This window comes from Trichoderma atroviride, chromosome 2 (assembly GCF_020647795.1).
Source record: "Trichoderma atroviride chromosome 2, complete sequence".
Taxonomy (NCBI): Eukaryota; Fungi; Ascomycota; class Sordariomycetes; order Hypocreales; family Hypocreaceae; genus Trichoderma; species Trichoderma atroviride.
In genome coordinates this window covers 841,831-867,969 of record NC_089401.1, presented here as the reverse complement: position 1 = coordinate 867,969, position 26,139 = coordinate 841,831, and the positions used below count along the sequence as shown (strand labels likewise).

Sequence of the window (26,139 nt, the reverse complement as noted above, 5' to 3'; positions counted from 1 at the left end):
CTGTTGCTGATTCTCTGGGTGATGCTTGATGTAGAGGAGAGGAAGGGAGAGGAGAGAAATGCAGTGCTAGTTGTTATTGAGTGTGTGATTTGAATAAAATGTCTGCACATGCATGTGGGAGAAGGCAAGGAAGAGAGCAACACATCATGAAGCTGCTGGAGATGATGCCGATTGGGAGAGAAGCGCTGCAGCTCTGCTAACACGTGCGTGAGGGGTACAGGCACTTGCAGGCTGCACAGAGCTCCAAAAGCTAGACGGCGCAATCGTCTAGCGGGCCTACCCACTGAAGACCTCCGCTGGAACCCTGCCAGAAGCGATGGCGCCCTACCAGCCAGCGAGGGTGTGATGAGAGATCAAGGTCGGCAGATGGCGTTTTGCTGGCCGCCTGCTAGTGCTGTCATTGAATCGTATGGACGTAGCCGAGGAGAGCCTAGGGGATAAAAGAGGAGCAACAGTTCTTTCGCACATGTAATACGATCTGACTGATGCCCAGTACATGTCATGGCACCGAGATTCCGCAAACGTTTGCAAGTCGTGGGTCCACGTCGTCATACTCGCTTAATGAGATGCTGTTGCTGCCGCTGAGATACGCCCGTGATGCGAAATTGCCGCAGCATCTTGACTGCAGGTTTGTTACAAAGAGAGGCATCAACACCGATGCAGATATACGTGTAAATCGCGACTTGTTTCATCTCGTCTCCCCACTTGATTTTCTGTGGATCGAGCATGGGCCTTGCATCCCTCACCGAATGGCGTGCATATCTCACCGCGGCACTCACCGAGGCTCCAGGGTAGGTCCCGGCCCGGCCTGGCGAGAGCAAAACGGGCACAGGTGCTGCAAGCATCTTTCAGTCTGCTATGCACAAATCCCATCAATCGCATCCAATTCACCGCCATGATGCGTATCTAGTCAGTGCATTGAAAATCCATTATTTATAATTGCACAAGCATAATCCCGAGTTTGAGTCTTTTCCATTTCGCAATTGGCCATATCAATCATCTCCGCCGCGTTACATGTCGTTCATCAGCAAGAGCCCAAGGCCATGGTTGGAGACTGGATATTGCAACCCGTGAGCAAATAGGAAATCACAGAGCGTGAGTTTTATCAAGTAGGAGACAAAACATCCACAAGAAGAAAAACAAAAGAGCAGCCATGGAGGAAGCCACGAAGCAACATTTCTTTTTCCATGATAAGCTGGTATTGTGATCCTATCCATTGCTCCCATGAAACCCCCCCCAGCTAATCTCCATCCAGGAACACGCTGCCGAAAGAGAATCCTGTCATTTCTGCCAGCTCCGCGCCTTTCCCACGCACAAGGACACCCCCGTCTCCGTCGTCAACGCGCTGGACCGGGCCGTCATCTCGCCCAACTTTCGCTTCATAGACTGCATGGTGCTCGGCGAGGGCGTCGAGCCGGCTGAGGATAGTTTCCGCAGCGGGTGCTCGTGCGAGCGGGACGGTGACTGCCAGTTCATGGGCTGCCACTGTCTCGCCGATCTGGGGGACCTGGAGAGCAGCAGCGCCGATGAAGACGAGTATCAGGACGACAACTACGGGGCAAACGGGCATGGCAAGGGGAGGAAGAAGGTGTATGCCTATCACTCGCACGGTGCCAAGAAGGGACTTTTGAGGTCTAAGATGCTGGATTCCAAAGAGCCGCTGTATGAGTGCCATGCCGGCTGCTCGTGCTCCAAGGATTGCCCCAACAGGGTGGTGGAACGCGGTCGAACGATTCCACTGCAAATCTTTCGTACTTCGGATAGGGGATGGGGTAAGTCAAGTCTTTGCAACTCATATTCTAGGGAGAGGAGAGCAAATCTTGCTAATCAAGGACTGATGCCCATATCAGGAGTCCATGCCCAAGTCGCCATCAAAAAGGGCCAGTTCGTCGACCGCTACCTCGGCGAAATCATCACCTCGGCCGAAGCCGACCGCCGTCGCGCCGCCTCGGCCATCTCCCAGCGCAAGGACGTCTACCTCTTTGCCCTCGACAAATTCACCAACCCGGAGTCGCTGGACCCGCGCCTCAAGGGCCCGCCGCTGGAGGTGGACGGCGAGTTCCTGTCCGGGCCGACGCGCTTCATCAACCACTCGTGCGATCCCAACCTGCGCATCTTTGCGCGCGTGGGCGACCATGCGGACAAGCACATTCACGACCTGGCGCTGTTTGCCATCCGGGAGATTGCGGCCGGCGAGGAGCTGACGTTTGATTATGTGGACGGTGTGACGGAGGATGGGGCCGAGATGGAGAGGGGGAATGGAGCGCATATGACCAAGTGTTTGTGTGGGAGCCGCAAGTGCAGGGGGTTCTTGTGGTAGGGCATTGTTTCTGTTCCTGTCTTGTTAATTGAAATAGCCAAATGCACGCATCTAGTCCTTGGTCTTTTTTTTGGTTGATTCATTTTGATGGACGTGTGAGCATCCAATCAACTTGGCTACACAACGTCCATGGAGCAAGGGTAGCAGCTTGCCGTTTACGATTCACATGATTGCTAAATCAAGAGTGAGTTTCTCTTTGGGACATGTATCAGTGACCATTGGTGTTTTGTGACAAACAGAGTTCGACGGTGGCTGTTGGATTTAGTGCACCACCATCAACCTCAGCCTTGTTCCAACTACGCGCCTTTCTTCTCACATCTGCCACCTCTTTCAATCCTTTATTTGTACTTTCCTCTTCGCATACATATCCACGTCACTGGCAGTCCGAGTGTTGGCTACTGTCATCAAACCCACAAGCTGTAGGCTGCCGGATGCGGCTCGCCATGTCTACGCCTCCTCTATATGTTCTCAAGCCGTGGCGTTTTTCCTACCATTGTATAAAATGAGGTGTATCCTCACATTCAAAAGGCCGTGACCACATTGCTCTTTTCCTGATAGACTGTGTCTTTTTTGTGCAAATGGACACATCGCCGCAAAGCAGTTCTCACTTCTCCAGCTCTCCTCCCAGTCCCGTCGCTCTTACACTTCGACGCCACCGAAGAGACGAGAAGAGACGTCTACAGGAGCAGTACTCTCTCGGCAGGCCTTTTCCGAGTGAGAGATTATGTGGCAATGGCGATTGCTTGCTGCGCTGCTGCTGCATATACAAGACTACGGGCATACATCTTCCTTGGTACATTCTCATCGATAGGGATGAGAGTGAGGATGGCGTCCAAGTCAAGGATATCTTGACTGAATTTGCCTACCTTGTGACGACTGAGATATGGCCATGCATAGAGAAGCAGAGCGATGTGTTACTCAAGGCCAGGTCGATGGAAGCCTTTGTCAGTTCGCCACCAGTCAGGGCGGCATACCTCGACTTTCAAACAGTCTGCCAGAAGAACGACTTTGACTTTTCAATCGAGTCACGTCTTAGAGAGGCCCTCTCCAGCACAATGCCTCAGTTCCGCGATCTCGTCACTGCTCTAGATGCCGCCGAGCAAGACAGCCAGCGCCCCGAGATGCTGATTCATCGCCACTTACAACCCCAGCAGCAACCTGGGCAAACACCATCGGGGAGGCCACAGTGGACACAAGAGAGCTGCATCATGCGCTTCCTGCTAACGACTGAACTCTGGCGTCGACATGGCGAGAGGCACATGCGGCAGCGCAACTGGGCGTGGGAAGAGCCGTGGATGGTGGCCGAGCTGCTTTCGGCGGTGCTGCTGAATTACTGGCTGATGGACGGGGAAAAGTGCTTTGCGAGGGAGCCGATGAGGAGCAGCGAGCAGTGCGACGAGGCGTGGCAGGACTGGCTGGACAAGTATCCGTTGCTGGAGGAGAGTGGCGATGAGAGGGAGAGGAGGAGAGTGAGGAGTCCTGATTTGGTGCCGAAGCCGTTTGGGATGATCAGGGGATTGGACTTTGAGAGGGAGATTGGATATGTTGGCGGCGTGGGGACGGCGGCGAGAGGCCCGTTGTGGAGGGACTCGAGGCAGAGACACGATGGAGACGAGGAAGATGGTGATGGCGGTTTGCCACAGCATTGAGGTTGGAGAGGATGTTGGATTATCCATTTGTTCTCTTTCCTCTTCCTGGATAGTAGCAGCAGCATCATCTTAGCCCGAGTCTGTCAATCTGGATCTTGCAGGGGAATCTACACCACAGCGGGTCCCTGAGATTAGATTCTCGTTCCTTGCTTCTATTTTCCTCTTGGTCCCTGCTTCTGGTTCCTGGCATTCTAGCTGTGTTGGGCTACGCAAGGGGGGAACTTTTTGGGGCTGCCCGAAGCCCGTGCTGTTTGCGGGCATGGAATATTGGAGAGCGGACAGAACCGGAGAGGCGGCAATTGGCGGCATTCAGAGGGTCAGTTTTGTTTTCGTGGCACGATTCAAGATTGCAGCAAAAGAAAAAAGCAAATTAAGATCAAAATACAAGGCAAATTTCCATTCAAAAAAAATTCATTCTTGTTCGGATTCCGAAATTCCGATGTTGCATTGCTGTCAGGCGAGCACGGCGTGATTGCTGCAGCGGCCAGGGGGGAATCAGGCGATGCTGGCCGGATGGGATGGCTGCTCATGGACATCTGGGCGCATCTCTCTTGCTGCGGCGGGAATTAAAATAAGGGAGAAGAAAACACGCAAGTGCCGGGATTGAGACTGTATGAGTAGTATGATTTCTGTTAAAATAAAATATTACTGTAGTAGTAGGCGCATGCCAGTGAATGTTTGACAACAAATGCATGATGCACATGCAAGCCGTACTACATGTATGCAACTCAGAAACACCACAGCCTAGACTCACGAATGCAACAAGACTGTGTATTACATCTCTATTATTCCATCCCACGCAGCGCAATTCCATGAAATGAAACAAACAAGACTCTTCCTCACGTGCTTCTCCCTTTTCCCTGCCGCCCGGTCAGCCGAGCCATGCCATGCCTAACCTCGGATCACGCACCCAAGACTCCAACACAATATCAAGGCAAAGGCACCAAAACCCACTAAAAACCGAACCCCAAAACCCACCTCCACGCAAATCAATCCATGGCCATCCCCCCCGCGTTCTCCCGTCGAATCGGACGCCGCGGCTAATGCACCGGCTAGGCTGCAAATGGGGCTCGTGGTTCGACTCTGATGCCGGGATGGGTTGGATTGTGGCCACACCATGAGGAGAGAGTCGCAGCAAGATGGGACAAGGACAAGAAAAGATTGGCGGTGCTAGGGGGCACACATGGACGGTTTGTTTCGTCAGGCTTGGAAATGGGCGCAGTCTGAGCCACCCTTATTTTGGTCTTGACTGACCCCCGTTTTATACTAATAGCCTTGGGGGGGAACTGACAGTGGCGTTTGTTTTCTACTTATTCTACTTGCGTCTTGAATTACTTCATACCTTCCTGCACTTCTGAACAGCTACCTAGCTATACAGACAAAGCTCTTCTTCTCCTGGAACTCAGACTCAGAGCAACACATCATATCAACTCTGCAACCCGTTTCAATAAACACCTGTAGTAAATCTACATCTACTTCTGCATCTCCATCACCCCACACAATGAGCAAAATGGCACGAAGCTTCTCAACAGCTGCCAGAGTGCACCCGTCCATCTTGCCACATCTCCGACCACCACCGCGCCGAGCTCCGATCCGCCGATGGTAAGCAGCCATAAGCTCCCAAAAGAAACAACAAAAAATTACATATCAAAACAACAAATAAAAGAAGAAAAAAAAAATCTAACACAAATAATTGTTTCCAGGCTCAAAACCGCCGCCGTCGTCTCCGTCGTCGGCTACGCAACCAAAACCTACCTCGACATCACCCGCGACCAGCGCCGCTCCAGCGCCATTGCCAACGAACAGGCCTCTGCTGACCGGCAGCGCATGATGGAGAATTTGTACGGCGGGCGCGAGACGCTGGAGGATTTGGAGAGGGGCGTTGCAGAGTATGAGAGGAGGTAAAAAAAGCCATCGCCCGTGATTTTTTTTCAGAAACGGGAGAGAAATTGCACCCCCCGAGGCATTATTTTTAGAGCGGGTGTTGGTGTGGCGAAAATTGGCATTTTTCATGGAAACGACAAAGCAAACTTGGAGCGAGCATACATTATTTTTTTTCTTTTGTTTAATTTTTTTTTACTGGGCATTATTATATACTTGGCCTCTGTATCCCATCTACCTGCCGAGGTATTTGAATGGGAATTGGAGGATGGCATTTCTTTTAGGAGTCTTGATGATATTGGCCCAGCTTGGGCGGGTAGCAGTAGAGAAAATTGACAGCATATAGAAGCCGCACAAGACGGTCCTTCTTATGCTGATATTCAAATATATTCATCTCATCGCTGCATTGCTTCGCCTCTTAAAATTTTCATATTGACCAATGCTTTTTATATCTGTGCACTGTTACACAACTCCGCTTCTAGCCGAACCGTCTCCAGGTCCAGAAAAGTCACCCCTAAACTGCTACCAAGCTCAACTCGGATGTCGTTTCGTTTTCCTCCAATCGCCCTCAAATCCATGTCGCCGTCATCGTCTATAATCATCATAAAAAAAAGCAAAAAGGGAAAAGATGAAGGAGTCCCAGAAAATGCTTGCCAACTCGCAGCGCCTTTCCCCAGCGTAGATACTTGAGTTCCCGCTTACGATCGATCCTCTTGCTTCACCTCCTCTCAAGCCCTTCATGGACCTGCAAGCTCCTTGCGCTTCACCTTTGTCTTCGTCGTCATCGCCTCCGCCAGCTTCCTAGCAAAACCCTTGGACACTTGCGCCACAAACTTTGGCTTGTCGGTAACCTCCTCCATACAGCTGTCCCAGGCGTCGTAGCAAATGCCCTCTACGAAATACTCAATGATTGTCTCTCCCAGCATCTTCTGCAGTGTGTGCGCTTGCTCCAGAGCCTCGTATCCATCCGCAAAGTCTCTCATCAGAGTCTTCTGCTGGTCCTTGTCGGCATATGAGCGGAACAAGGCTCGATGTCCGTCTCCAATGGCCGTCAGGATGCACTTGTGGAGGAATCCGCTCATCTGCGTGCTGATAAAACGGTCACATAGCTTGAATACCTCAATGTAATCGCAAAGAGGCGTGCGCTGTGCCCGGGCCTCGGGGTTCTTGGACGCTGCGGGCGGCGTGTGCGGTACGATGGACGAATAGCTGTATGCTATACCGAGGTAGAATGCCATGTATCGAGGATCGATGTCGTCAAACTTCACCACACCATCTGATTCCATAAAAGGCCTGCTCAGGCACGATTCAAAGTATTCCGAGTGCTGCTTGAGGACGCTTGTATGGACCTTGAAGGATTCGTTTTTGCAGATGATTTCGACCGAAGGCTCATCAGACCTAGAGAGGGTACAATATCAGCACGGCACAACAATGGGCAAGGAAATAGATGCATACGAGAGGAGCCAAGCTGTACGATAATCAGCGAGGAGCACCGACGATGGCTGGGCATCTGACTGCGCGTTTCTCGCCCGCTTCTTCGCCGGTGCCATGGCAAGAGGAAGCACAAGGCGGTGATACAAACAAAGGCAGAATGCGGGTTAAATGCGGTTTGATAAGATAAAGAGAGGCGGAATAGGTGAATGCGATGCTGATGTTGATGAAAAGGAGTGCGCTGCCCAGTATTTAGCTTTGGTGGAAGTGCGTGCTTCAACTGCAGCCACTCCGCGAACAGCTGGCAAGGGCAGATACGAGGTGCAACCGATACACTCCAACAGATACAGTCTCTTATCAGATGCTTCTATAGGCCTTTATTAGCAGATAAAACTTCCCAAACGCCGTGCCTATCCATGTTCCCATATCTTTTGAGGCTCTCCGCTGTTCTCATCATCATCGAGCCTTGATCTTGCGAATCACCACCTTGCTGCCCTCCAAGTCCCAGCCAACTCCATCACTCTGCTTCAAGTCGGCCCATTTTGAGCCCGTCGCCTGCTCTAAATAGTCCAATTCCACTGACAGATACGTTCTTCCAAAACACTTGAGCGTATGCATCCTCAAATCGCCTTCTGCCCATTCCATAATCCTTGCCCGATGACCGTCCACGCTTCTCTTGACCTTTTGGAACAGAACAAAGTTGTCATGCGCCAATGCTGTCAACGCTGCGTTTACCTTGTTGTCCTTTAAGCCATACCTTTGCCGCAGAGCAAAGGCTTCTGCCAGCGCTCTACGCCGACAAGCAGCATCAAGCACTAGATAGGCCACCACTTCTTGCAGCTCGACAGACGTGAGCGGATGTTGCGGATGGATGGAGCGCAGCAAGTGGAGAATGGCCGGGTGGTAGGATTCGAAATGCTTGACGAGGATGGAGAGTCGGATGCAGAAAAGATAGGCTTGAACGGCAAAGTCGTCTGCTCGTTTCGTGGCGACGATGCCCTCCCTCAGTTTCCTCAGAGCCGCCATTACATCCGAGAGAGCTCTAGTGTTGGCAGGACTCTGGAGCGTTTCATTGTTGACGGAGGGCAAGATTCTTTGAGAAGTAACCGAAGCTGGAGCTGGAGATGATTTGGAAGTCGAAGGTCCTAAAGACGAAAATCTCCGAAGCAGTTCGTCTCGCTGTCCAGCATCAGAGCAAAAAGTCATATACCGATCCACTATACTGGTATAGTAGCTCTCTTGCGTTTTGAGATCCAGCAATCTAGTTTGACGTTGTCAATAAACATAACCTTGATCTTTCGTACTTGTTTACTTTTTTTTTCCATTACATGATACACTTTTGGACTCGTCATCTCACCTGGTGTCACCTTTCGACGGAAGGCCGATGCTCTCGAGGGGATCCTGCTCAACGGGCTTGAGCCGGCCCCACGGGCCTGATGGATTCCTACCACCTTTAGTCGGCATCACGCCTGGTGTTTGGCCATGAGCTTTTTTAAAGAGGTTGATCCAATGAAAACGTGTGGTTCATAGCGAAAATGGACAAAGTAAACAGAGGCTGGTTGAAGTTGAAAGTTCCCCGCGGTTCTGAGGTAGTGGGGCCTTTATCTTATCAGCAATAACGGGCAAGACCTTGTGCCTCGGACACTCATGGCAACAATCACAACAAACTGAAATCTTAATTGTACATATAGATTGGGGCTTGTTACAAGAGCACTTCCAAATATTTATGAAACTTTTGAGAGCTGTAAAACCAATAGTGTAGCAATTAGATGGCCGCGCATGTGTCCCTTATACGCAACGAAATGACTGATGCGCACAACAGCTCATGAGGTATCTCATTTCAATCTATTACATGCTGGAGAAAACGACCCGGTTACCCCAGATACCAAGTAGGTATACTATAAGCTAAGAAATGGTGGATTATCGTCGTCGTATGGACTGCCATGGGTGCCCCGGGAAGCGTCGGCAATGCATCACCAGAGGGCGGTCATCGGCTGTAAACTCGTGCAAATAGAAACACCATCAGTTCTAATTAGGGATCCGAGCTATTAGTATGCATACCTAGTGGATATTAGCATGGACAAGCGGTGTACAGATGGCATTGGCATTATTCTCTCGATCCTTGTCGTCGTTTTACTGTTTAAATCTTCCGAATAGCTTCCCGCTCCGCGCCGGGTCAAAAGTACCTGCATTGGAAGAAATCGGGACCGCGAGGCCCCATGTCCAATATTTGTTACCACATACCCACAGCATCTGGATCCCGATGGCCTAGATTGGGGTATTAGTCTAGGAAGAATTGGAGAAATTGCGTAAATGACGCGGCATTGAGCTCAAGAGCAAGTGTCTCATCAGTGCATGTATGAGTGAGGGTGCAAACAGGGCAAATAATATGCAGTGTTCTGTCTCACTAGCTGCAAGCAAATAAACATGAGATATACTGCTAGTAATAAGCAAAATAACCAATCACTTGCTGCCATTGTTGAGAGCTAAGCTCCCAAGATATAACCGCATCATAGCAATTGACCCCAAAAACAAGCCAAGCCTTCTTCGCTCCCGCATGTTTCCGCTGCTTCGGCTACGGCAGGAGAAGCTCCCGGCAAAGAGGAGCAGCGCTGAGGTCACACGATTTGCAGCGTGGCCCCGCTCGCCGCTGCTTAGTTTCGACATACATCAGATCTGCCGCTGCCAGCTTTCTCTCTTCTTCTCTCTCTCCTCTTCTCTTCTCTCTTCTCTCGTCAACCATCTTCTTCATCCCGCGCCTAATCCTCGGCTACTCACCAATTGCTTATCCTGCCCTGCAGCTGGTCTCTTCCCTGTAAGTCGCTTCCCACTTATTTGCGTGCCCTGACGTCTTTTGCGCCCCTCACCATCCCACGTTGCCCCTCCATGCCCCACCATGACCTCTTGTTTTCTAGCAGCAGCAGAATCGGCAGAGCATCCGAGGCGTCATGAGATATCGAAAGCGATGAGAGCAATTAGGCAGAGAGATTGGAATGAATTGGAGCAAAAGCAAGGCAAGAAAAGCAATGAAATAACCAAAGCAACGCAGCAATCCCAGGCCGGATGAGCAGGGCGACAGAACAGAAACACGCCACGAGTGAGAGACGATGGAACGACGGCCAAGCTCAACCAGCCATTCATTTCCATTCCTTTCGGTGCTTTGCCTCAACCATTTCCATCTCCACCTTTTCGCAGACGCCGTACGCGCTGGGCGACCCTCCCGACGCCGTCGACGGGCCAGTCAGATCCGGCATCTGCAGCAAATCTCGTCAGCCTGTTCCATCCGTCAACGGAGCTGCCCCTCCCTGGATCCTCCTTGGCCCTCCTGCTATCTCCCCTAGAAGCCCAAAATGCCTGCTAGCTGCGCTATCGATAGCTGTCTCGCCGAATTACGTTGAGCACTGAGACTGGAAAAACCCCGCGCTGCTGCGAGTTGCCATTACGGCCCAGCAATTACTATTTTTTTCTCCCTTCTTCTTTTTATCTCGCTTCCTTCTTCGTCATAGGCAAATTTCTCTTATTAGGACGCTCCCTTGCTAACAACCTCTTCTCGCAATTTCAACTTTTGCAGCAATCAAATCTCTGCGAACTCGCTTTCGAGCTTCAATCCGACCTATATCCATCTACTCACATCCAAAACTCGCAAAAATGGGTGCTACCGATGTCCTGAGCCGCAAGACCGGTGTCATCGTCGGCGATGACGTCCTGGCCCTGTTCAAGTATGCCCGCGAGCACCAGTTCGCCATTCCCGCCATTGTACGTTTTCGCATGAGATTGCGACTCCCTTTTCTGGATTGCGCCCGAGTCTAAGCTTCATAACTGACTGTTGCCACTCAAAGAACGTCACCTCCTCTTCAACCGTCGTTGCTTCTCTCGAGGCCGCTCGCGATGCCAAGTCCCCCATCGTCCTGCAGATGTCCCAGGGTGGTGCTGCTTACTTCGCCGGAAAGGTAAACTCTCGCTCAAACCCAAGATAGGATTGCGCGCATTTCCTCCATACAAGGTGCTAACTAAGAAATCAGGGCGTGGACAACAAGGACCAGGCTGCTTCCATCGCTGGTGCTATTGCCGGTGCTAACTACATCCGATCCATTGCTCCCGCCTACGGCGTCCCCGTCGTCCTTCACACCGACCACTGCGCCAAGAAGCTTCTCCCCTGGCTCGATGGCATGCTCACCGCAGATGAGGCTTACTTCAAGGCCACCGGCGAGCCCCTCTTCTCTTCTCACATGATTGATCTGTCCGAGGAGCCCGTTGACTGGAACATTGAGACCACCGCCAAGTACTTGAAGCGCGCTGCCCCCATGAAGCAGTGGCTCGAGATGGAGATTGGTATCACCGGTGGTGAGGAGGACGGTGTCAACAACGAGGATGTCGACAACAACTCTCTCTACACCCAGCCCGAGGACATTCTCAACATCTACAACACCCTCTCCCCCATCTCCCCCCTACTTCTCCATCGCCGCCGGCTTCGGCAACGTCCACGGTGTCTACAAGCCTGGCAACGTCAAGCTGCACCCCGAGCTGCTCGGCAAGCACCAGGCCCACGTCAAGGAGGCCATCAAGTCCACCGAGGACAAGCCCGTCTACTTCGTCTTCCACGGCGGCTCCGGCTCCTCCAAGCAGGAGTACCTCGACGCCATCAGCCACGGTGTCGTCAAGGTCAACATGGACACTGACATGCAGTTCGCCTACCTGTGCGGTATCCGAGACTACATGCTGAACAAGAAGGACTACGTCCTGACTGCCATTGGCAACCCCGATGGCGACGACAAGCCCAACAAGAAGTACTTTGACGTAAGTTTTTTTCTACCTAATGATGCTTTCCCCAACCAATCACTAACTGTGCAATAGCCCCGTGTCTGGGTCCGCGAGGGTGAGAAGACCATGTCCAAGCGTGTCGCTGAGGCTCTCAAGGACTTCAACACTGCCAACCAGCTGTAAATGCTGTTTGCTCTCTGTGCTTTAAAGTTAAAAAAGAAAGAAAAGGATATCAATTTGAAAATATATTTTGGGTTACTACACTCGTTGCGGTGAACTCGACTTATGCAAGGACTCAAATGATTCATTCAAGTGCCCTATAAGCTCTGCATACTGCTTTCCTATTGGTTTATTCATCGAGGACCGCCACGAACCGTGTTTGCCACTATTAGGTAGTCGACACAAAAGAAAAAGAATAGTTCAAGTCAATTGAAAAAAAAAAAAAAAAAAAGTAACAATACAATTTCGTAATCTAAAAAGAACGCGGCTCTCGTCTACATTAAAAGTAATTACTCTCTGCCAACCCAAATATAGCCAATAACCCATCAATCTTCTCGCATAAACAATCCAATCTTCCAGGTTTATTCCTGAGAAAAATCCCTTTCAATGCTGTGCATGTCGCACCCCAAAGATTCCCGTGTATTCGCCAAAGGCATTGTCATTGATTTTGAATTTCCCCTCCTCTTCGTTTATGCCCTCTTGTTCATCTCGCGCCTTCTATTTGCTTTTTTGTTTCCTTTTCAATTTTTGCAAAATCAAGCTTGTTGGCCCAAGAGCTCGTTTTCGAGCTGGAGAATCTGTTCGGCGTTGAGCTCTTCGGCATCGGCCTTGGCGGCCTTCTCGGCGTCAAATCTCCACAAGCCACCCGTCTTGTCCTTGTCGCCATCCAGAGGCACGCCGGCAGCCTTGCCCAGCAACGTGAGCGTCTCGTCCTCTGTGGCAGCCTTGAAATACCTCCTCTCCCAGGTGTGGTTTCCTGCAGTCTCCTTGGCGCGCATGAGGCGCTGGGCCTGCTCGATCTTGGTCTTCTCGACGGAGACGGAGTCCATGTCGCTCTTTTGGATGGCCTCGGCGACTTTGCTCCAGGCGCGGCGGGACTCGAGGGGGTGCTGCTTCTCGAGGGGCTCGATGATCAGCTCGGACTGGGACGTGCCGGCGGCGTCGTAGACGGAGACGAGGGTGGCCTTTGAGTTCTTCTTGGCGGGGCCCTGGTAGATTTCGAATTCCTTGGTCCACTGGCCGGTGATGTTGTAGAGAACTTCCTTTTCGTTGTCGGTGGGGAAGACGGTTGCGATGACTGTGTTCTTCTTGCCGGATAGCCAGCCCTTTCCACTGTAGTCGATCTTGGCAGAGTAGCCGCTCGAGCTGGTGATTGTGGTTGAGCCGTCGAGCTCGACAAAGGGGGCGCCGAAGATGAGGCCCTCAATGTGCAGGGAGGGCAGAGTGATGAGGTAGCGCTCGAGCTCCTGGTTGTCGCCAGTGCCGCCAACGGGGATGGTCAGCACGGCGTGGCCAATCTGCTTGACAATGATTGTGCTCTTGAAGGATGCCTTTTGGGCGTTGTAGCCCTCGAGCTGGACGCCTGTCTTGTCGTTGCGAATGCAATAGGCGGTGGCGGGCGGGTGGTGGCTGACCTGCTCGGAGATGAGCGTCGTCTTGCCGGCCTCGTCGTTCCAGCTGCCCAGGAAGAGCTCGCCCAAGAAGGGGTTGAGCGGCTTCTTCTCGTTGCCGAATTGCTCGCTGCGGGAGGCGTACTGGTGCTTGAGCGTGGAGAGGAACCACTTGAGCACGAGCATGGCGCGCTTGGCCGGGTCGGACTCGTGCGCGGCGGCGGTGAAGATGGGCGGGTGGGTGGCCCAGTAGGAGGAGAATTCGGTGAGGGACTGGGACGAGAGGATGAAGGGCGGTGCGGTCAGGGAGGAGAGGTCGCCGTTGAAGGAGGCGATTGACTGTTGGAGGTCGTTAGAGATGGTGATGAGGAGCATGTCGCAGGGTGATTCACCTTGAGGAAGGCGGACCAGCTTCCGCTGTTAGCTGTTGCGTCGGCCATTGTGATCTAGAGATGCTGGTGGTTTGGTGGTTTGGTGGTTTCGGTTGGTGGTGAGGAGAGATTGGCGAGGAGAGAAGCGTAGAAGAATCGGATCGAAAAAAAAGAAGATGATGAAATTCGCGGGGAGTGGAGGCGAGGCTAAACTCTAGATAGGAGTCGACGATGTGGCGCCGAAAGGATAAACGCAAGAAGAATAGCGAGTTGCACTACTATTAGGAGTACAAAAAGTCTACAAGGGAGACAAGGTTAATAGAAGAAGAAGAATCTGAAATCCGAAGAGGCAGCCAAAGAAAAAATGGAATACGTAAAAGGGAGGGAGGGAACAAAGAAGGAATGCGGGCGCGGGATTGAGATTGCAAAGCTTGGTTTATTAAAGGAGTTGAGGGCAAATCCACTAAGAAACCAGGTGCAGGCCTTGTTTTGGGGACAATGCAGCGAGTTTAGCCACAGTAAGGTACCTTAGTAGGTAGGGGGGGGGGGGGGGGACGATTAGAGTATTTCCAGATGGAGGGCAGAAGCTTTGTAGAGCACGAAGTTTAATGCTTGTACATTGACGACAGAGGGACTACGGGGCGTTTATCATGTATTTCGGTGCACGGAATTCCAAATCCATCTCCCATTCTCTGCTGCAATTTGTTGGGGCCTCGTGGCTGTACAGACAAACATTAAATCCGACGCAAGGCTGGGCCACCAACCGCAGAGTCCAGCACGTCACTCACTTTTGGCCACGCGACAGGCCTCCATCGTCATCAGGGGAGATCGATATGTAGAGTCCCGGAGCTGGTGCGTGCCGTGTGGGGTGCAGGCGCTCGGAATGGGCTGCCATTGGATGGTTCCGGAGCTGGAGCAAGCAGGGTGTCTTTTGGGGGATTTCTGGCTTGTCTCGGGAATACGAGTACGAGCGAGCTGGGGAAGACGAGAAGCAAGCAGCTTACTTGGCATGTTTTGCGTGCATGACATACGAAGCGCAAGATATTATTAGTCGTCTTGGAATAGGGCCGGCTGTACTGTAATACGACTTGGGTGCCGCCTTATCCAACGACTGCTTAAATACAACTGGCTGCCTCTCCCCCCTGGGGTGAATTAGATGCTTACTGCTTTTATACTATTGGAATATGCCTAGGACCGACCCGTGGGCTTTGCCGCTGGAAGCTGATTTTGCCAAATCATTTTGTAAAAGATTCATGATTCCAGAAACGCCCTTGTGATATTACCGCTGGGCTAGAGGTGTATGTGGACGAGGTTGCATTTTGGACAGCGCGGTAGATTACCCTGTGACACGAGGGCCAGCTGAAATATATTGAGTGGTATTACAGCAACGTATTTTGCTGGTGATAATATCACATTGACAATTTGGCATAAATAAATGGATACATGTTCCCAACAAAAGTGCTGGAGCATCCGTTGCGCAGTTTGTGTTAGTGGTTTGATTTGCTATGCTTTTGCTATATCGCTAGGATGCGTATTATGTGGAAGAGGCAGTGTGTTGCTGCTTTCTCTGCTAATACGTTGCTACTAGATCGCATAGGCATTTTAGTAGAGCATTTTAGTAGAGCTAAGATTTATATATATATAAAAAAACAATTATCTTTTCCTCCTACTTATTCCTACTCTTTGCCTCTAGGCTATTAAGAATGGAGGGGAGGACCTATAGCGCTTGTAAATGCTCGCGTGAGGTGTTTCAGACCTCAATATAGAACCAAGCTACCAACCAGGCTAAAACAATCACATGAATGAATAAAAGCTGCTTTATCAACAACACTGCTATTCAAAAATAAGTCCCGTAAACATCTTCAAAGCAAATCATCCATATCCATACAAATGACTTCAAACGGGATTGGCGGGTCTACGTTCGCCCGAAGCTCTGTATCGCCCCTGTAAGTTGTTCCGGCACAGCGCCGGCTCTGGCCTCGGCGCCATCAGGCCATCCGCCTTTCCAGATCCTCACGTCACTCCATCACAATCTCCGAGCTTCGCGATTCCCGCAGTGACACTTTGCGACCGAGCACAGCCCAGACAAGCCGCGTCACTGCCTGAATATCCTCGAATTCTGGTGCCATTCTCGTCTTTCTTCTTTGGCTCTTCCCCACATACTGGCGGACATTTTGTGGAAAGGCGCCGCTCCAGCAGCGGAAGCTGTGGGTGGCCCTAAGAAGCCGGAGCCCATCATGTCGCAACCTCCCGGGCAGCCTCGCCTTTCGCCTCAGTTTTGCTTTTCCACCGGCACGCTGCGTGGTATGTGATACAAGTTTTCTATCTGACAATTTATATATTGCGACTCGGAAGTTGTGCTTGCTGACATGCTTCAGATTTCTTGCGCCTGTCTCGATCATCAATAGACGACTCGATTACACAGAATCTCAATGCCCTGGTAACACCGTCTCGGGCGGGCTTCGATCCAGGATCGACATCAACACGGGCTCCGAAGTCGTTTGCCGAGCAGATCAATCCCGAGGCATGCCAGTCGTTCAAGGAAAAGGTGCTGTTTCCCTCATGGAAGGCAAGGGCCGAAGTCCTCCGGTATTGCGGCATCGTCGCCACCAGCCCAGATCCAGACGACCCGAAGGCTGCTATTCTTGAACTGGAGAAGCAGCGTGATCGCGAGCGGATTGTCGACGAAAGGTTGGACCCCTACTCGGGACGGTTCTTCCCTCAAGAGGCTCGGACTCAGTCCCTTGCTCTCTTGATGCGACAGGAACGAGCTGTGGAAAACATTGTACGCAGCAGGACTTGGGATGTCATACAGGGTCGATGCGGTGCTTCTGGCCAGAGCTGGGACGATGCCATGAGCAAGTGGGAGGCGGCACAGAAGCCTGGCCAGAGCGAAGATGGGCGATGACCGAGAAACTGAGTGGCATGATATTAGAAGTCACGAAACGGGATATGGCTTGGATGTGAAAATGAGCATGTGGAATGGAAAATAGATGCCACGTCTGTATATAACAACTTGTATTATTAGTGTAGCTGCACTCTCTACGCAGCCTGAACATATATATACCTACCCTTTTCTTGTATCATTTTTACACCTATTCAATAGTAGTATTGTTGAATCCAAAGCCCATAGTTGTGCACCAATTTCTATTTTTTCTCCTATTCTTCTGACGTTAGAAACAATCGTTTACTTTGCGAATGAAAACACCCCATCTCAGGATCGTTGTCTCCGAATGTCATAGAAGCCATAGAAGCACAGCTACCCCACCAAGAGCTGCGTCTTCAATCGGAGCCTTTGGTGGGGTCTTTTTCAGGCTTTGGTCAAGTGCAGGGCCCGACTCCGAGGTGTAGCCGACACCATCTTCCTGCGCCGATTTCTGGTCCTCCAATTACACCTGCTTGACTCTCTGACAGAAACGCAGCGAAGCTCGAGACAGTTGTTGACGAGGGGCAAATCCAAATTCCTTGGAACATCATTTCTCGCATTGTCAATTTGGGAGTTGGCGGTTCACTGTTGAGTCAGACTAGTGCCACGCGACGACGAGCCCACCGGAGTGTGCCGAAACTCTTCCATTCGACAACAACTTGGCTCGACCGAGCAGGCGACATCGAACTCTACCGAATTGCATAACTTGGCCCGATATCGAAGCGAAATAGCGAACCCTGAAACCGTATATACCGGAGCACTTGCACAAATCCGTCACGATGCCTCAACCACTGGCGCCGAAAGAAGCGGCGCAGTTCCGAACCATCATCCGCAGTTTCGAGGACAAGCAGTACAAACGTGGCTTGAAGACGGCCGATCTGATCCTCAAGAAATACCCGCGCCATGGAGACACCATGGCCATGAAGGCGTTGATTCTCAACAGCCAAGGGAAGCCTGACGAGGCGTTCCCTCTGGCAAAGGAGGCTCTGACAGTCGATATGAAGTCTCACATTTGCTGGCATGTCTACGGACTCTTGTACCGATCAGTCAAGAACTTCGAGGAGGCCATCAAGGCATACAAGTTTGCTCTCAAGCTTGATCCCACCTCTGCCCAGATCCAGCGAGACCTTGCCATCCTACAAGTGCACGTTCGAGACTACCAGGGATACATCCAGAGCCGGAAGGCTATGCTGCAGGCAAGGCCCCAGATACGCTCCAGCTGGACTGCGTTGGCAATTGCCCACCACTTGGCTGGTAACCTGACCGAGGCGGAAAATGTTCTCACCACATATGAGGGAACGCTCAAGTCGGCGCCCTCTCGATTCGATGGCGAACATTCCGAGGCCGTCATGTACAAAAACTCCATCATTGCCGAGCAAGGCGACTTCCAGCGGGCACTTGACCATCTGGAGAGCGACGCAAAGCACAACCTGGATCGTCTGGCAGTTTTGGAATGCCGCGCAGACTATCTCTCCAAGTTGGGTCGCAAGGAGGACGCTGTTCAGGCCTACCGACTTCTCATTGATCGCAACGCGGAGCACATTGACTATTACGAGAAGCTGGAACAGGCTCTAGAGATTTCTCGCGATGATGCGCCCGCTCGAAAAGCCATTTACGACGAGTATGCTGCCAAGTTCCCTCGCTGTGACATTGCTCGACGTGTCCCTCTCGACTTTCTTAGCGGTAAGTAATGAAGCCTCTTTAACGTGAAAAGAGAAGCAAAAACTCTTGCTCCTAGGAATCATCAAACAACTTTCTGATAACAACTGGCATCTATAGGAGACGAATTTCGGCAAACCGCAGAGTCCTATGTGGCTCTTATGCTGAATAAAGGAGTCCCGTCTCTCTTTGCCAACTTGAAACACCTTTACTCTGATTCATTCAAAAAGGATACCCTGAGAGAAGTTGTCGAAAAGTACCTTGGTTCTCAGGACATTGACTCCGAGAGCAAAGACAAGGGAGAGGCTGCCGGGCTTTACTACCTGGCTCAGCACTACAACTATCACTTGAGCCGCGACTTGGCAAAGGCTGACGAATACGTCGATCGCGCCATTGAGAAGGATCCCAAGAGTGTTGATTTCCACATGACAAAGGCCAGGATATTGAAGCATGCCGGCAACATCAAGGAAGCGGCAGAGATGATGGACAAGGCCCGAAAACTTGACCTCAAGGATCGATATATCAACAGCAAGTGCGCCAAATATCAGCTGCGAAACGGCGAGAACGAAAAGGCCCTCAAGACTGTCGGCCTCTTTACGCGGGCGGAGACTGTGGGTGGCCCCTTGGCGGATCTTCTCGAAATGCAGTGCATTTGGTACTTGACGGAAGACGGAGAGGCTTATGCTAGACGGGGCAACCTTGGCCTCGCTTTGAAGCGATTCCACGCCCTGAACAATATTTTCGATGTTTGGCAGGATGACCAGTTTGATTTCCACAGCTTTTCACTAAGAAAGGGGCAAATCCGAGCTTACATCGACATGATTCGCTGGGAAGATCACTTCCGTGACCACCCAGTCTACTCAAGAGTCGCTCTTGATGCTATTAACCTTTATCTCGCCATGGCAGACAAGCCAGCTGCCAACGGAACCAACGGAGCAGACGAGGAAGATGCCCTTGAGAAGAAGAAGGCGGCTAAGAAGGCCAAGAAGGAGCTGCAGCGTCTGGAGAGAGAAGAGGCAGAGAGGCAAGCCAAGCAGGACCCTAACAAGGGCGGTCAGGCAGCCGATGCAAAGAAGAAGGACGAAGACCCTCTTGGCTTGACTTTGGCGGCGACAACTGACCCGCTTGGTGAGGCGATGAAGTTCCTGGGACCTATGCTGCAAGCGGGTCCCAAGAATATCGATGCCCAGATTGCTGGATTTGAGGTTTACATTCGCCGCAGTAAGTGACTTGTCTTTCAAGGCCTGACATCTTTACAGATTACTGACGAATACATTCTAGAGAAATATGTTCTTGCTCTGCAGTGTCTGAACCGATCTCTGGCAATCGATGCTGAAAACCCCAGGGTACACGAACAAGTCGTCGCCTTCCGCAAGTTGCTTAACAACGCCCCATCAGATCTTCCACCCAAGGTTGTCGAAGCGCTGAAGGCAGAATTCACCGCCGTCGATGCCACGGCGGATCTGACAAAGTATAACCAGGACTTCCAAGAAAAACACCAAGCTAGCCCTCTCCACGTGCTGTCCGCCGTCAAGGCCAGACAAACACTAGGCGTGGATCTTGCAAAGTGCGAGAAGGAAGTTCACGGCCTTATTGAACACGCCAGTGCGACATTTACAGATGCTATTGCGGCGCTAGAGACCCTTAAGAGCTGGAGAAGCGCAGAGATAGATTCGTTCCGAAAGGCAGCACTCGCCAAGTGGCCCAACGTTACGAGGTTATCAGAGTAAAAAGGGAAAAGAAATCAAATGGACATGTTGCTGTTTGAGAACAAAAGAAAGAAAAGAGAATTGGAGATTAAGTGAACCGTCTGATAGAGACTGATTTTTGGAGGGGAAGGGGGGATGGAATTTAGCTTGTCTAAAAGGGCTGGTTTTGCTTCATATCTTCGCATCATCATTCATATGTTTATCGGTAGAGAGCCTGTTTGATTGGCTTTTTCTACAGGTAGATGTGGCTTGCTTTTTGCTTTTTTGGCGGAGTTTTCTTTTCTTTTCTGTGTTGAAAAAGGGGTGGAGGACTGGATGCGTTATACAAAAGTTGGTAGGCATTTGTTGGCTTGAGCTTTAACGATGATGGGCGATGGATGTTTTGAATGTTTGCGTCTTGATGCTGAAATGAGATTGAGTTGCGTGAGATGAGATGAGAGCGCATTGGTAGGGAGCCGATCTGAGCGCTGTTGGAGCCTCTCCCCAGCTTTATAGCGGGTGTTGCTGTGCTGGGATCGGATTGGGAGTGGTGGAATGTGACTGGAATAAATACTTGCTTTAGCAATGAGAGACAAATAAGACGGACGTCAATGTCATTGTCAAGCCATAGTCTGCTAAAGTCTCACTTCTACTCGCTTACTTACTGCTCTTTTGATTCAATCCAGTGACATGCCCAGCCCTCTCGCATTGGCTACCGTACCCAACGCATCAGGTACGGGCTCTGGTGGTACGTAATCCGTGCAAACGGACAGGGCACCTCTTTACTCGGAACAGCGATCCGACTGGGCGCTGCGGAGTGCTGTGGAGCGCTGCAAGCTCTCACTGGCTAGTGCTCTCTAGCGACCTGCACCGTCCGCTGCTTATCCCCTTATCGGAGCTGCTCGGCGCGGTTTGCTGTGTTCGAGCTTAGTGCACTTTCATCACCAACTGCAATGCATCTGATTGCCCGGCGTTGAACTCTCTCCCTTTCTAGCTGTCATTCCTTGAACGCCAATTTCTCACGCTCGCTGACATTTATTTAATGCTTTTTGCTCCCTCTCGCGGGGATTTTATTTTAATCCTAATCATTTCTTACTCTTGACTTTTAGTGTGTCGTTTGGTTTCCCCTTGTCAGAGACGACGTCCGCTTAGTCGCTTTCAATTTCCAAACCCTGGAACGCCTCGGGTGCCTCGGCCTGCCGCAGCTCAAGATTTGACTCTTCTTCCCAATGCAGGACGCCGTACGACTCGCGAATATGGACGACGGAGGCAAGACGATGGATCATTCGGCGGCAATTGGGATGCGTTTGAGTCTGGGGGGGCAACAAGACGCTGACGATTGGCGAGAAGGACCTTGTGCTATTCGGTATGGAGACTCTGGAGAGAATATTGTGACTGAGACTGGGATAGCTGCATGTCCATGCATTGTATTGGTGGCTGACAATTGATTCAACACAGATCCCGACGGCAGCAAACACATTTCGTCATCCGGCGGCAAACCATCTGCCGGCAGGCAGCTCATCGACGACCTGTGCTGCCTCAACTGCTTCCCGAGCCGGAGCTCAGAGGGCAAGGGGAAGCACACGATCCCTCTATACAACGTTCTGTGGGCTGAGCTGCGCGGCAATGCTCTGGTTATCGAGTACGCCGCGCCGCGCAAGTCGTCGCTGAAGCTGCAATGCTGGTCGTTTACCATCCCGAGCCCTGAAGTTGAAGCCGACGGCCCGTCGCCTGAGCTGTTCGCGTCGGCGCTCATTGCGGCCGCGTATGGCGATGCGAAGCCGCGGAAGCGCGCATATGTGCTCATCAATCCTCATTCGGGCCCTGGAGGAGCGCTGAATAAGTGGAATAAGTTTGTCAAGCCGCTGTTTGAAGCTTCGAGGATGGAGCTGGAGGTGGTGACTCTGACGAGGGGTGGAGAGGCGACGGAGCTTTCGGAAAAAGCAGATATCGAAAAATACGACACCATCATGGCTCTGTCGGGCGATGGAACTCCGTTTGAAATCTTCAATGGGCTGGGCCGACGGCCCGATGCTGCGAGGGCGTTGACTAAAATTGCCGTGAGCCACATTCCCTGCGGATCTGGAAATGCGTTCTCGTTGAATTGCAATGGAAGCAACGATGTTGGAATATCGGCCTTGGCGGTCATCAAGGGCGTGGTTATGCCTTTGGATCTCGTGTCCATCACCCAAGGCGAAAAGCGCACTCTTTCGTTCCTGTCGCAGTCTCTGGGAATCATTGCCGAGAGTGATTTGGCGACGGAACATCTGCGATGGATGGGCAGTAAGCGTTTCGAGTTTGGCTTAGTGACGCGTGTTTTGAAGAAGAAGTGCTACCCGTTCGATTTGTCGATCAAGTTGGAGGTTGAAGGCAAAGAGATGATCAAACAGCACTACAAGAAATATGCTGTTGATCCTAGTCTCTTGAGCGTGGATGCTGAAGCAGAAGCGGGCGCAGAGGGCCTGCCCGAACTCAAGTACGGGACTGTCCGAGATGAGATTCCCGCAGACTGGGAGACTGCTTCACATGATAATATTGGAACATTTTATGTTGGAAACGTACGTATTGAGAGCATCTTGCGAGTGATAACATGGCTAACGGAGCGTATAGATGGCTTACATGTCGCCCGACGCCAACTTCTTCTCTGCTGCGGTGCCTACTGACGGCTTCATGGACTTGGTCTTGATCAGAGCGGATATTTCGCCAATGGCCGTCACCCAAGCGTTGCTTGCCGTCGAGTCTGGCAAGTTCTTTGACAACCGCAACGTGACGTACAAGAAAATCTCGGCGTACCGCGTCACACCGCGGAACCAAGACGACGGCTACATCAGCATCGACGGAGAGCGCGTTCCATTTGAGGCGTTCCAGGCTGAGATCCACCGTGGCCTCGGGCGCGTCATCTCGAAGAGGGGAGTGTATGAGGCCGCGGGCCCCGCCGGATGGGAGAAGGCATAGGGAGCATTCTGCCAGATGGTTGGATAACGTTGACGATGTGCCTGTGTTTTTACTTGGAAAAGGGGAAAACTAATGTGACAGCGCAAAGAAGAGTTTTGGGAGAGGACAGATCTCTGGCGAAAATAATTCAGCGGGAGAAAGCGGAACTTTGACACGTATTGTGCGAATTTGAGAAAGCGACAAGGCCATTAATGAAGATGGGTGAATTGGCCTCGGATACCCTCATTTTTTACTTTTTATTTTTCTTTACCATCTGCTAGGAATGGATAGTATACCCGGTTTAGAGGGCAAGGATGCTCTTAAGCTACCTATATACAGTGGTAGTATTAAAAAACTTGTTATAAAGCGTCATAGAAGCGGATTTAATGCTTTGAGAAAATTTCTTGAATGAGTACCTATGTGACTACGATGTTTTCACCATACGCCTCCCTGTTTTGGGAGTAAGTTTTCACCCAAGGCCAGTCTCGTATTTCTTATGGAGAATTCTTGCTGTGGATGGATCCTGTGACCGGCGAAGATTCAAGCCTCGTAGGCTAGTTATCTTCCTCAAGTAACCTTGATGGCCTTTGAATGACTCTTAAATTTTTTTTTTTTCCAAGTTTTTGAGAATGGCTTGTGGATGGTTACGCGTACATGGCCGGTCGCGTATGCACGGTGGCTTCAATTATGGCGGGTGTATATAACAGAGGTACAGAGAAAGTAGCATTGGTAAAGGCAACGGAGGTAGTAGAGGAGGAATTAATTACAGACATGGAATGAATAGTAGAATTGCCGTGTGTATGAGAGAGAAAGAGACAGAATCAGACAAAGAAGCGATAAGTGTGTAATTTTCTCATACTGAATCTTGTATGCAATTGTTGGACAGTCTGTGTATGTACTTTGAAGGTATCGTGAGGGCTTGGGGTTGATGGTCCGGTGGCGTTTTGGAAAATTGGGCTGATACTAATTGTGCATCTACGTGTGTATTCAATTACCGGTATATGACGTGAATAAGTGGAATAAGTGTTCTCATGGCCTTGCTATTGCGAGGGTATAAATGGAAGCGTTGAATCGTCCTCTTCGAAGAGCCCCTTTTCTCCTTTCTCAACAAATTCCCACAAAATACAATTGATCAAGAACATCAAACCCATAAGCCTACTAAATAAACACCAAAGACATAAACATGAAGACGTCAACCATCTTCGCCATGGTATTCACCATGGTTGCTTCTTCCATCGCCCTGCCTGCTCCTTTGGGGAGCAACTTCAACACTTCGCAGCCCTACGAGAAGGGCGGCGTTACCCTCCAGGCGCGCCAAGAAAAGGTGCCCAGCTGCTCAGTGCCGTGTATCCAGAATGCAATCGCGGCGGTAACCCCGTGTCATTTCACGGACTATGCTTGCGCTTGCAAGTATCATGGAAAGGTCACCAGCGCTGCGACGGCGTGTGTGGTGGGATCATGTGGCCTGCAGAGGGCAGTTAGTATGTATTATCTTGACCATCTTTACTATCTATCTATCATCTCTACTATCTTGACTATATCTACTACATCTACTATATCTACCATCTCTACTATATCTACTATATCGACTATATCTTCCATCTCTACCATCTCTTCCATATCTATCATCCCTACTATCTCTACCATTACTCTCTTTCCCACTTGCATTATCATTGGTCGGATGAAGTTACTAACACTTGTGTAGAAGTCGTGGTGCCGGCTGTTCGAAAGATGTGTGAAAAGGAGGCACAGAAGGCCGTTGATGAGAAGGAGGAGAAGGCTAAAAGGGAGCTGGAAGTGGCCGAAGAGGAAGATGAGGACGAAGATGAGGACGAAGATGAGGATGAGGATGACGATGAAGATGAGGATGACGATGACGATGAAGATGAGGATGAGGACGACGACGACGAGTACGACGTCGATCTGTACGGCGACGAGTTTGATGAGTACGAGGATGATGAAGAGAAGAAGGAAGAACAGGCGAAAAGACAATTGATAGTGCCTGATGAGGAGGACTTGGTATTTGATATCGACGGTATGGACGTGGATGACTACGACGAGGAAGAAGAAGAGGAAGAGGAATAAGCTGACGTAGGGCCTCTTTTTGAAGGCTGGTTCGCAAGGTGTTTGGACCGGTTTGTCTGTGTTTCTATAAATGTTGTTTAATAATGCTCTGAACAAGCTTAAGATACCTGAGTAGTTAACTAGTAATATCAATTTTTACTCATAAAAAATATGGCCTTGGACTGCCACCTGTAATGGCTAGAGTCTGTTACAGTCGGGTTGATTCAGCTTTGCGGTGGCTACGATGACTTGTAAATAAAGATATTATGACCTTTTCTGGCGGCCTAGCGGAATGGTGATCGTGCTGCTATCGATGTCAAATATGTTCACATGCATAGCTAAAAGTTATGTACCCTGCAAGTGAGTCAGACCGGCTATGGCTTCAACGTGCAGTTTTTGTGGCAAAGTCTGGCTGTCCACCGAGCGGGCAGCCGTTAATCTGGAGCCGACTGTTTTTGTTCAGTTCATTTGCTAGAAGCTTCTTCAGTTCGATGTCAATGCTGGTTCTAGATCCTGTTCCAAAGTTTCCAAACGGCGAACATGCTTATGCCAATTGCACGTCACGTATGTAAAGAACTGGTGCTTAAGTTGTGTTTAGATTTTGAGCCCATTTATCGGCCTCGTCATTATTTCTGAGGAGTTTGCGCTGGCGTTTGTTATTATGATACGCCTGAGGATTGAATTTTACCTTAAAAGCGAGCTCCATGTTGGTTGATTCCGCCTACCACAATTACCCCTCTCATGCGATATAATACCATTGAGCTTGATTTAGCCAGCACTGAAGCAATGGATGAGACGCAAGCTACCCAAGAGCAATCCAATTGGGGGTTTCCCAAAGGAATAGA

General features: G+C 50.7%; 12 protein-coding genes across 12 annotated transcripts; 9 read left to right on the top strand and 3 right to left on the bottom strand.

Moving 5' to 3' along the window:
• Nucleotides 1-1,153: 1,153 nt before the first annotated feature.
• On the top strand, nt 1,154-2,320 carry TrAtP1_002976 (uncharacterized protein; the record flags this gene model as incomplete). Its single annotated transcript, XM_066111699.1, has 3 exons — nt 1,154-1,198; nt 1,256-1,772; nt 1,851-2,320. 3 exons carry the CDS (start codon nt 1,154-1,156, stop codon nt 2,318-2,320), a joined length of 1,032 nt encoding a protein of 343 aa, XP_065967778.1.
• A 578-nt stretch (nt 2,321-2,898) lies between these two features.
• On the top strand, nt 2,899-3,969 carry TrAtP1_002975 (uncharacterized protein; the record flags this gene model as incomplete). Its single annotated transcript, XM_066111698.1, has 1 exon — nt 2,899-3,969. The coding sequence occupies one exon, from the start codon at nt 2,899-2,901 to the stop codon at nt 3,967-3,969; it is 1,071 nt and encodes a 356-aa protein (XP_065967777.1).
• A 1,501-nt stretch (nt 3,970-5,470) lies between these two features.
• TrAtP1_002974 (uncharacterized protein) lies at nt 5,471-5,874 on the top strand (the record flags this gene model as incomplete). The annotated part of the gene is made up of 2 exons (XM_014087601.2): nt 5,471-5,571; nt 5,673-5,874. 2 exons carry the CDS (start codon nt 5,471-5,473, stop codon nt 5,872-5,874), a joined length of 303 nt encoding a protein of 100 aa, XP_013943076.1.
• A 713-nt stretch (nt 5,875-6,587) lies between these two features.
• Nucleotides 6,588-7,400, bottom strand: TrAtP1_002973 (uncharacterized protein; the record flags this gene model as incomplete). The annotated part of the gene is made up of 2 exons (XM_014087404.2): nt 6,588-7,248; nt 7,306-7,400. 2 exons carry the CDS (start codon nt 7,398-7,400, stop codon nt 6,588-6,590), a joined length of 756 nt encoding a protein of 251 aa, XP_013942879.2.
• A 337-nt stretch (nt 7,401-7,737) lies between these two features.
• Nucleotides 7,738-8,745, bottom strand: TrAtP1_002972 (uncharacterized protein; the record flags this gene model as incomplete). The annotated part of the gene is made up of 2 exons (XM_014087600.2): nt 7,738-8,542; nt 8,639-8,745. The coding sequence occupies 2 exons, from the start codon at nt 8,743-8,745 to the stop codon at nt 7,738-7,740; spliced, it is 912 nt and encodes a 303-aa protein (XP_013943075.2).
• A 2,184-nt stretch (nt 8,746-10,929) lies between these two features.
• Nucleotides 10,930-11,960, top strand: TrAtP1_002971 (uncharacterized protein; the record flags this gene model as incomplete). Its single annotated transcript, XM_014087599.2, has 3 exons — nt 10,930-11,037; nt 11,121-11,231; nt 11,304-11,960. The coding sequence occupies 3 exons, from the start codon at nt 10,930-10,932 to the stop codon at nt 11,958-11,960; spliced, it is 876 nt and encodes a 291-aa protein (XP_013943074.2).
• Nucleotides 11,961-11,997: 37 nt separating this feature from the next.
• On the top strand, nt 11,998-12,225 carry TrAtP1_002970 (uncharacterized protein; the record flags this gene model as incomplete). The annotated part of the gene is made up of 2 exons (XM_066111697.1): nt 11,998-12,078; nt 12,136-12,225. 2 exons carry the CDS (start codon nt 11,998-12,000, stop codon nt 12,223-12,225), a joined length of 171 nt encoding a protein of 56 aa, XP_065967776.1.
• Nucleotides 12,226-12,438: 213 nt separating this feature from the next.
• On the bottom strand, nt 12,439-14,645 carry TrAtP1_002969 (uncharacterized protein). Its single transcript, XM_066111696.1, has one exon. It carries the CDS (start codon nt 14,025-14,027, stop codon nt 12,798-12,800), a length of 1,230 nt encoding a protein of 409 aa, XP_065967775.1. The 5' UTR covers nt 14,028-14,645; the 3' UTR covers nt 12,439-12,797.
• Nucleotides 14,646-15,589: 944 nt separating this feature from the next.
• On the top strand, nt 15,590-17,144 carry TrAtP1_002968 (uncharacterized protein). The gene is made up of 2 exons (XM_014087597.2): nt 15,590-16,327; nt 16,402-17,144. Exons 1-2 carry the CDS (start codon nt 16,261-16,263, stop codon nt 16,929-16,931), a joined length of 597 nt encoding a protein of 198 aa, XP_013943072.2. The 5' UTR covers nt 15,590-16,260; the 3' UTR covers nt 16,932-17,144.
• Nucleotides 17,145-17,381: 237 nt separating this feature from the next.
• Nucleotides 17,382-20,956, top strand: TrAtP1_002967 (uncharacterized protein). Its single transcript, XM_014087596.2, has 3 exons — nt 17,382-18,632; nt 18,729-19,829; nt 19,890-20,956. The coding sequence occupies exons 1-3, from the start codon at nt 17,729-17,731 to the stop codon at nt 20,336-20,338; spliced, it is 2,454 nt and encodes an 817-aa protein (XP_013943071.1). The 5' UTR covers nt 17,382-17,728; the 3' UTR covers nt 20,339-20,956.
• Nucleotides 20,957-20,986: 30 nt separating this feature from the next.
• Nucleotides 20,987-23,251, top strand: TrAtP1_002966 (uncharacterized protein; the record flags this gene model as incomplete). Its single annotated transcript, XM_066111695.1, has 3 exons — nt 20,987-21,044; nt 21,755-22,854; nt 22,907-23,251. The coding sequence occupies 3 exons, from the start codon at nt 20,987-20,989 to the stop codon at nt 23,249-23,251; spliced, it is 1,503 nt and encodes a 500-aa protein (XP_065967774.1).
• A 1,098-nt stretch (nt 23,252-24,349) lies between these two features.
• Nucleotides 24,350-25,315, top strand: TrAtP1_002965 (uncharacterized protein; the record flags this gene model as incomplete). Its single annotated transcript, XM_066111694.1, has 2 exons — nt 24,350-24,711; nt 24,936-25,315. Exons 1-2 carry the CDS (start codon nt 24,414-24,416, stop codon nt 25,313-25,315), a joined length of 678 nt encoding a protein of 225 aa, XP_065967773.1. The 5' UTR covers nt 24,350-24,413.
• Nucleotides 25,316-26,139: the final 824 nt, after the last annotated feature.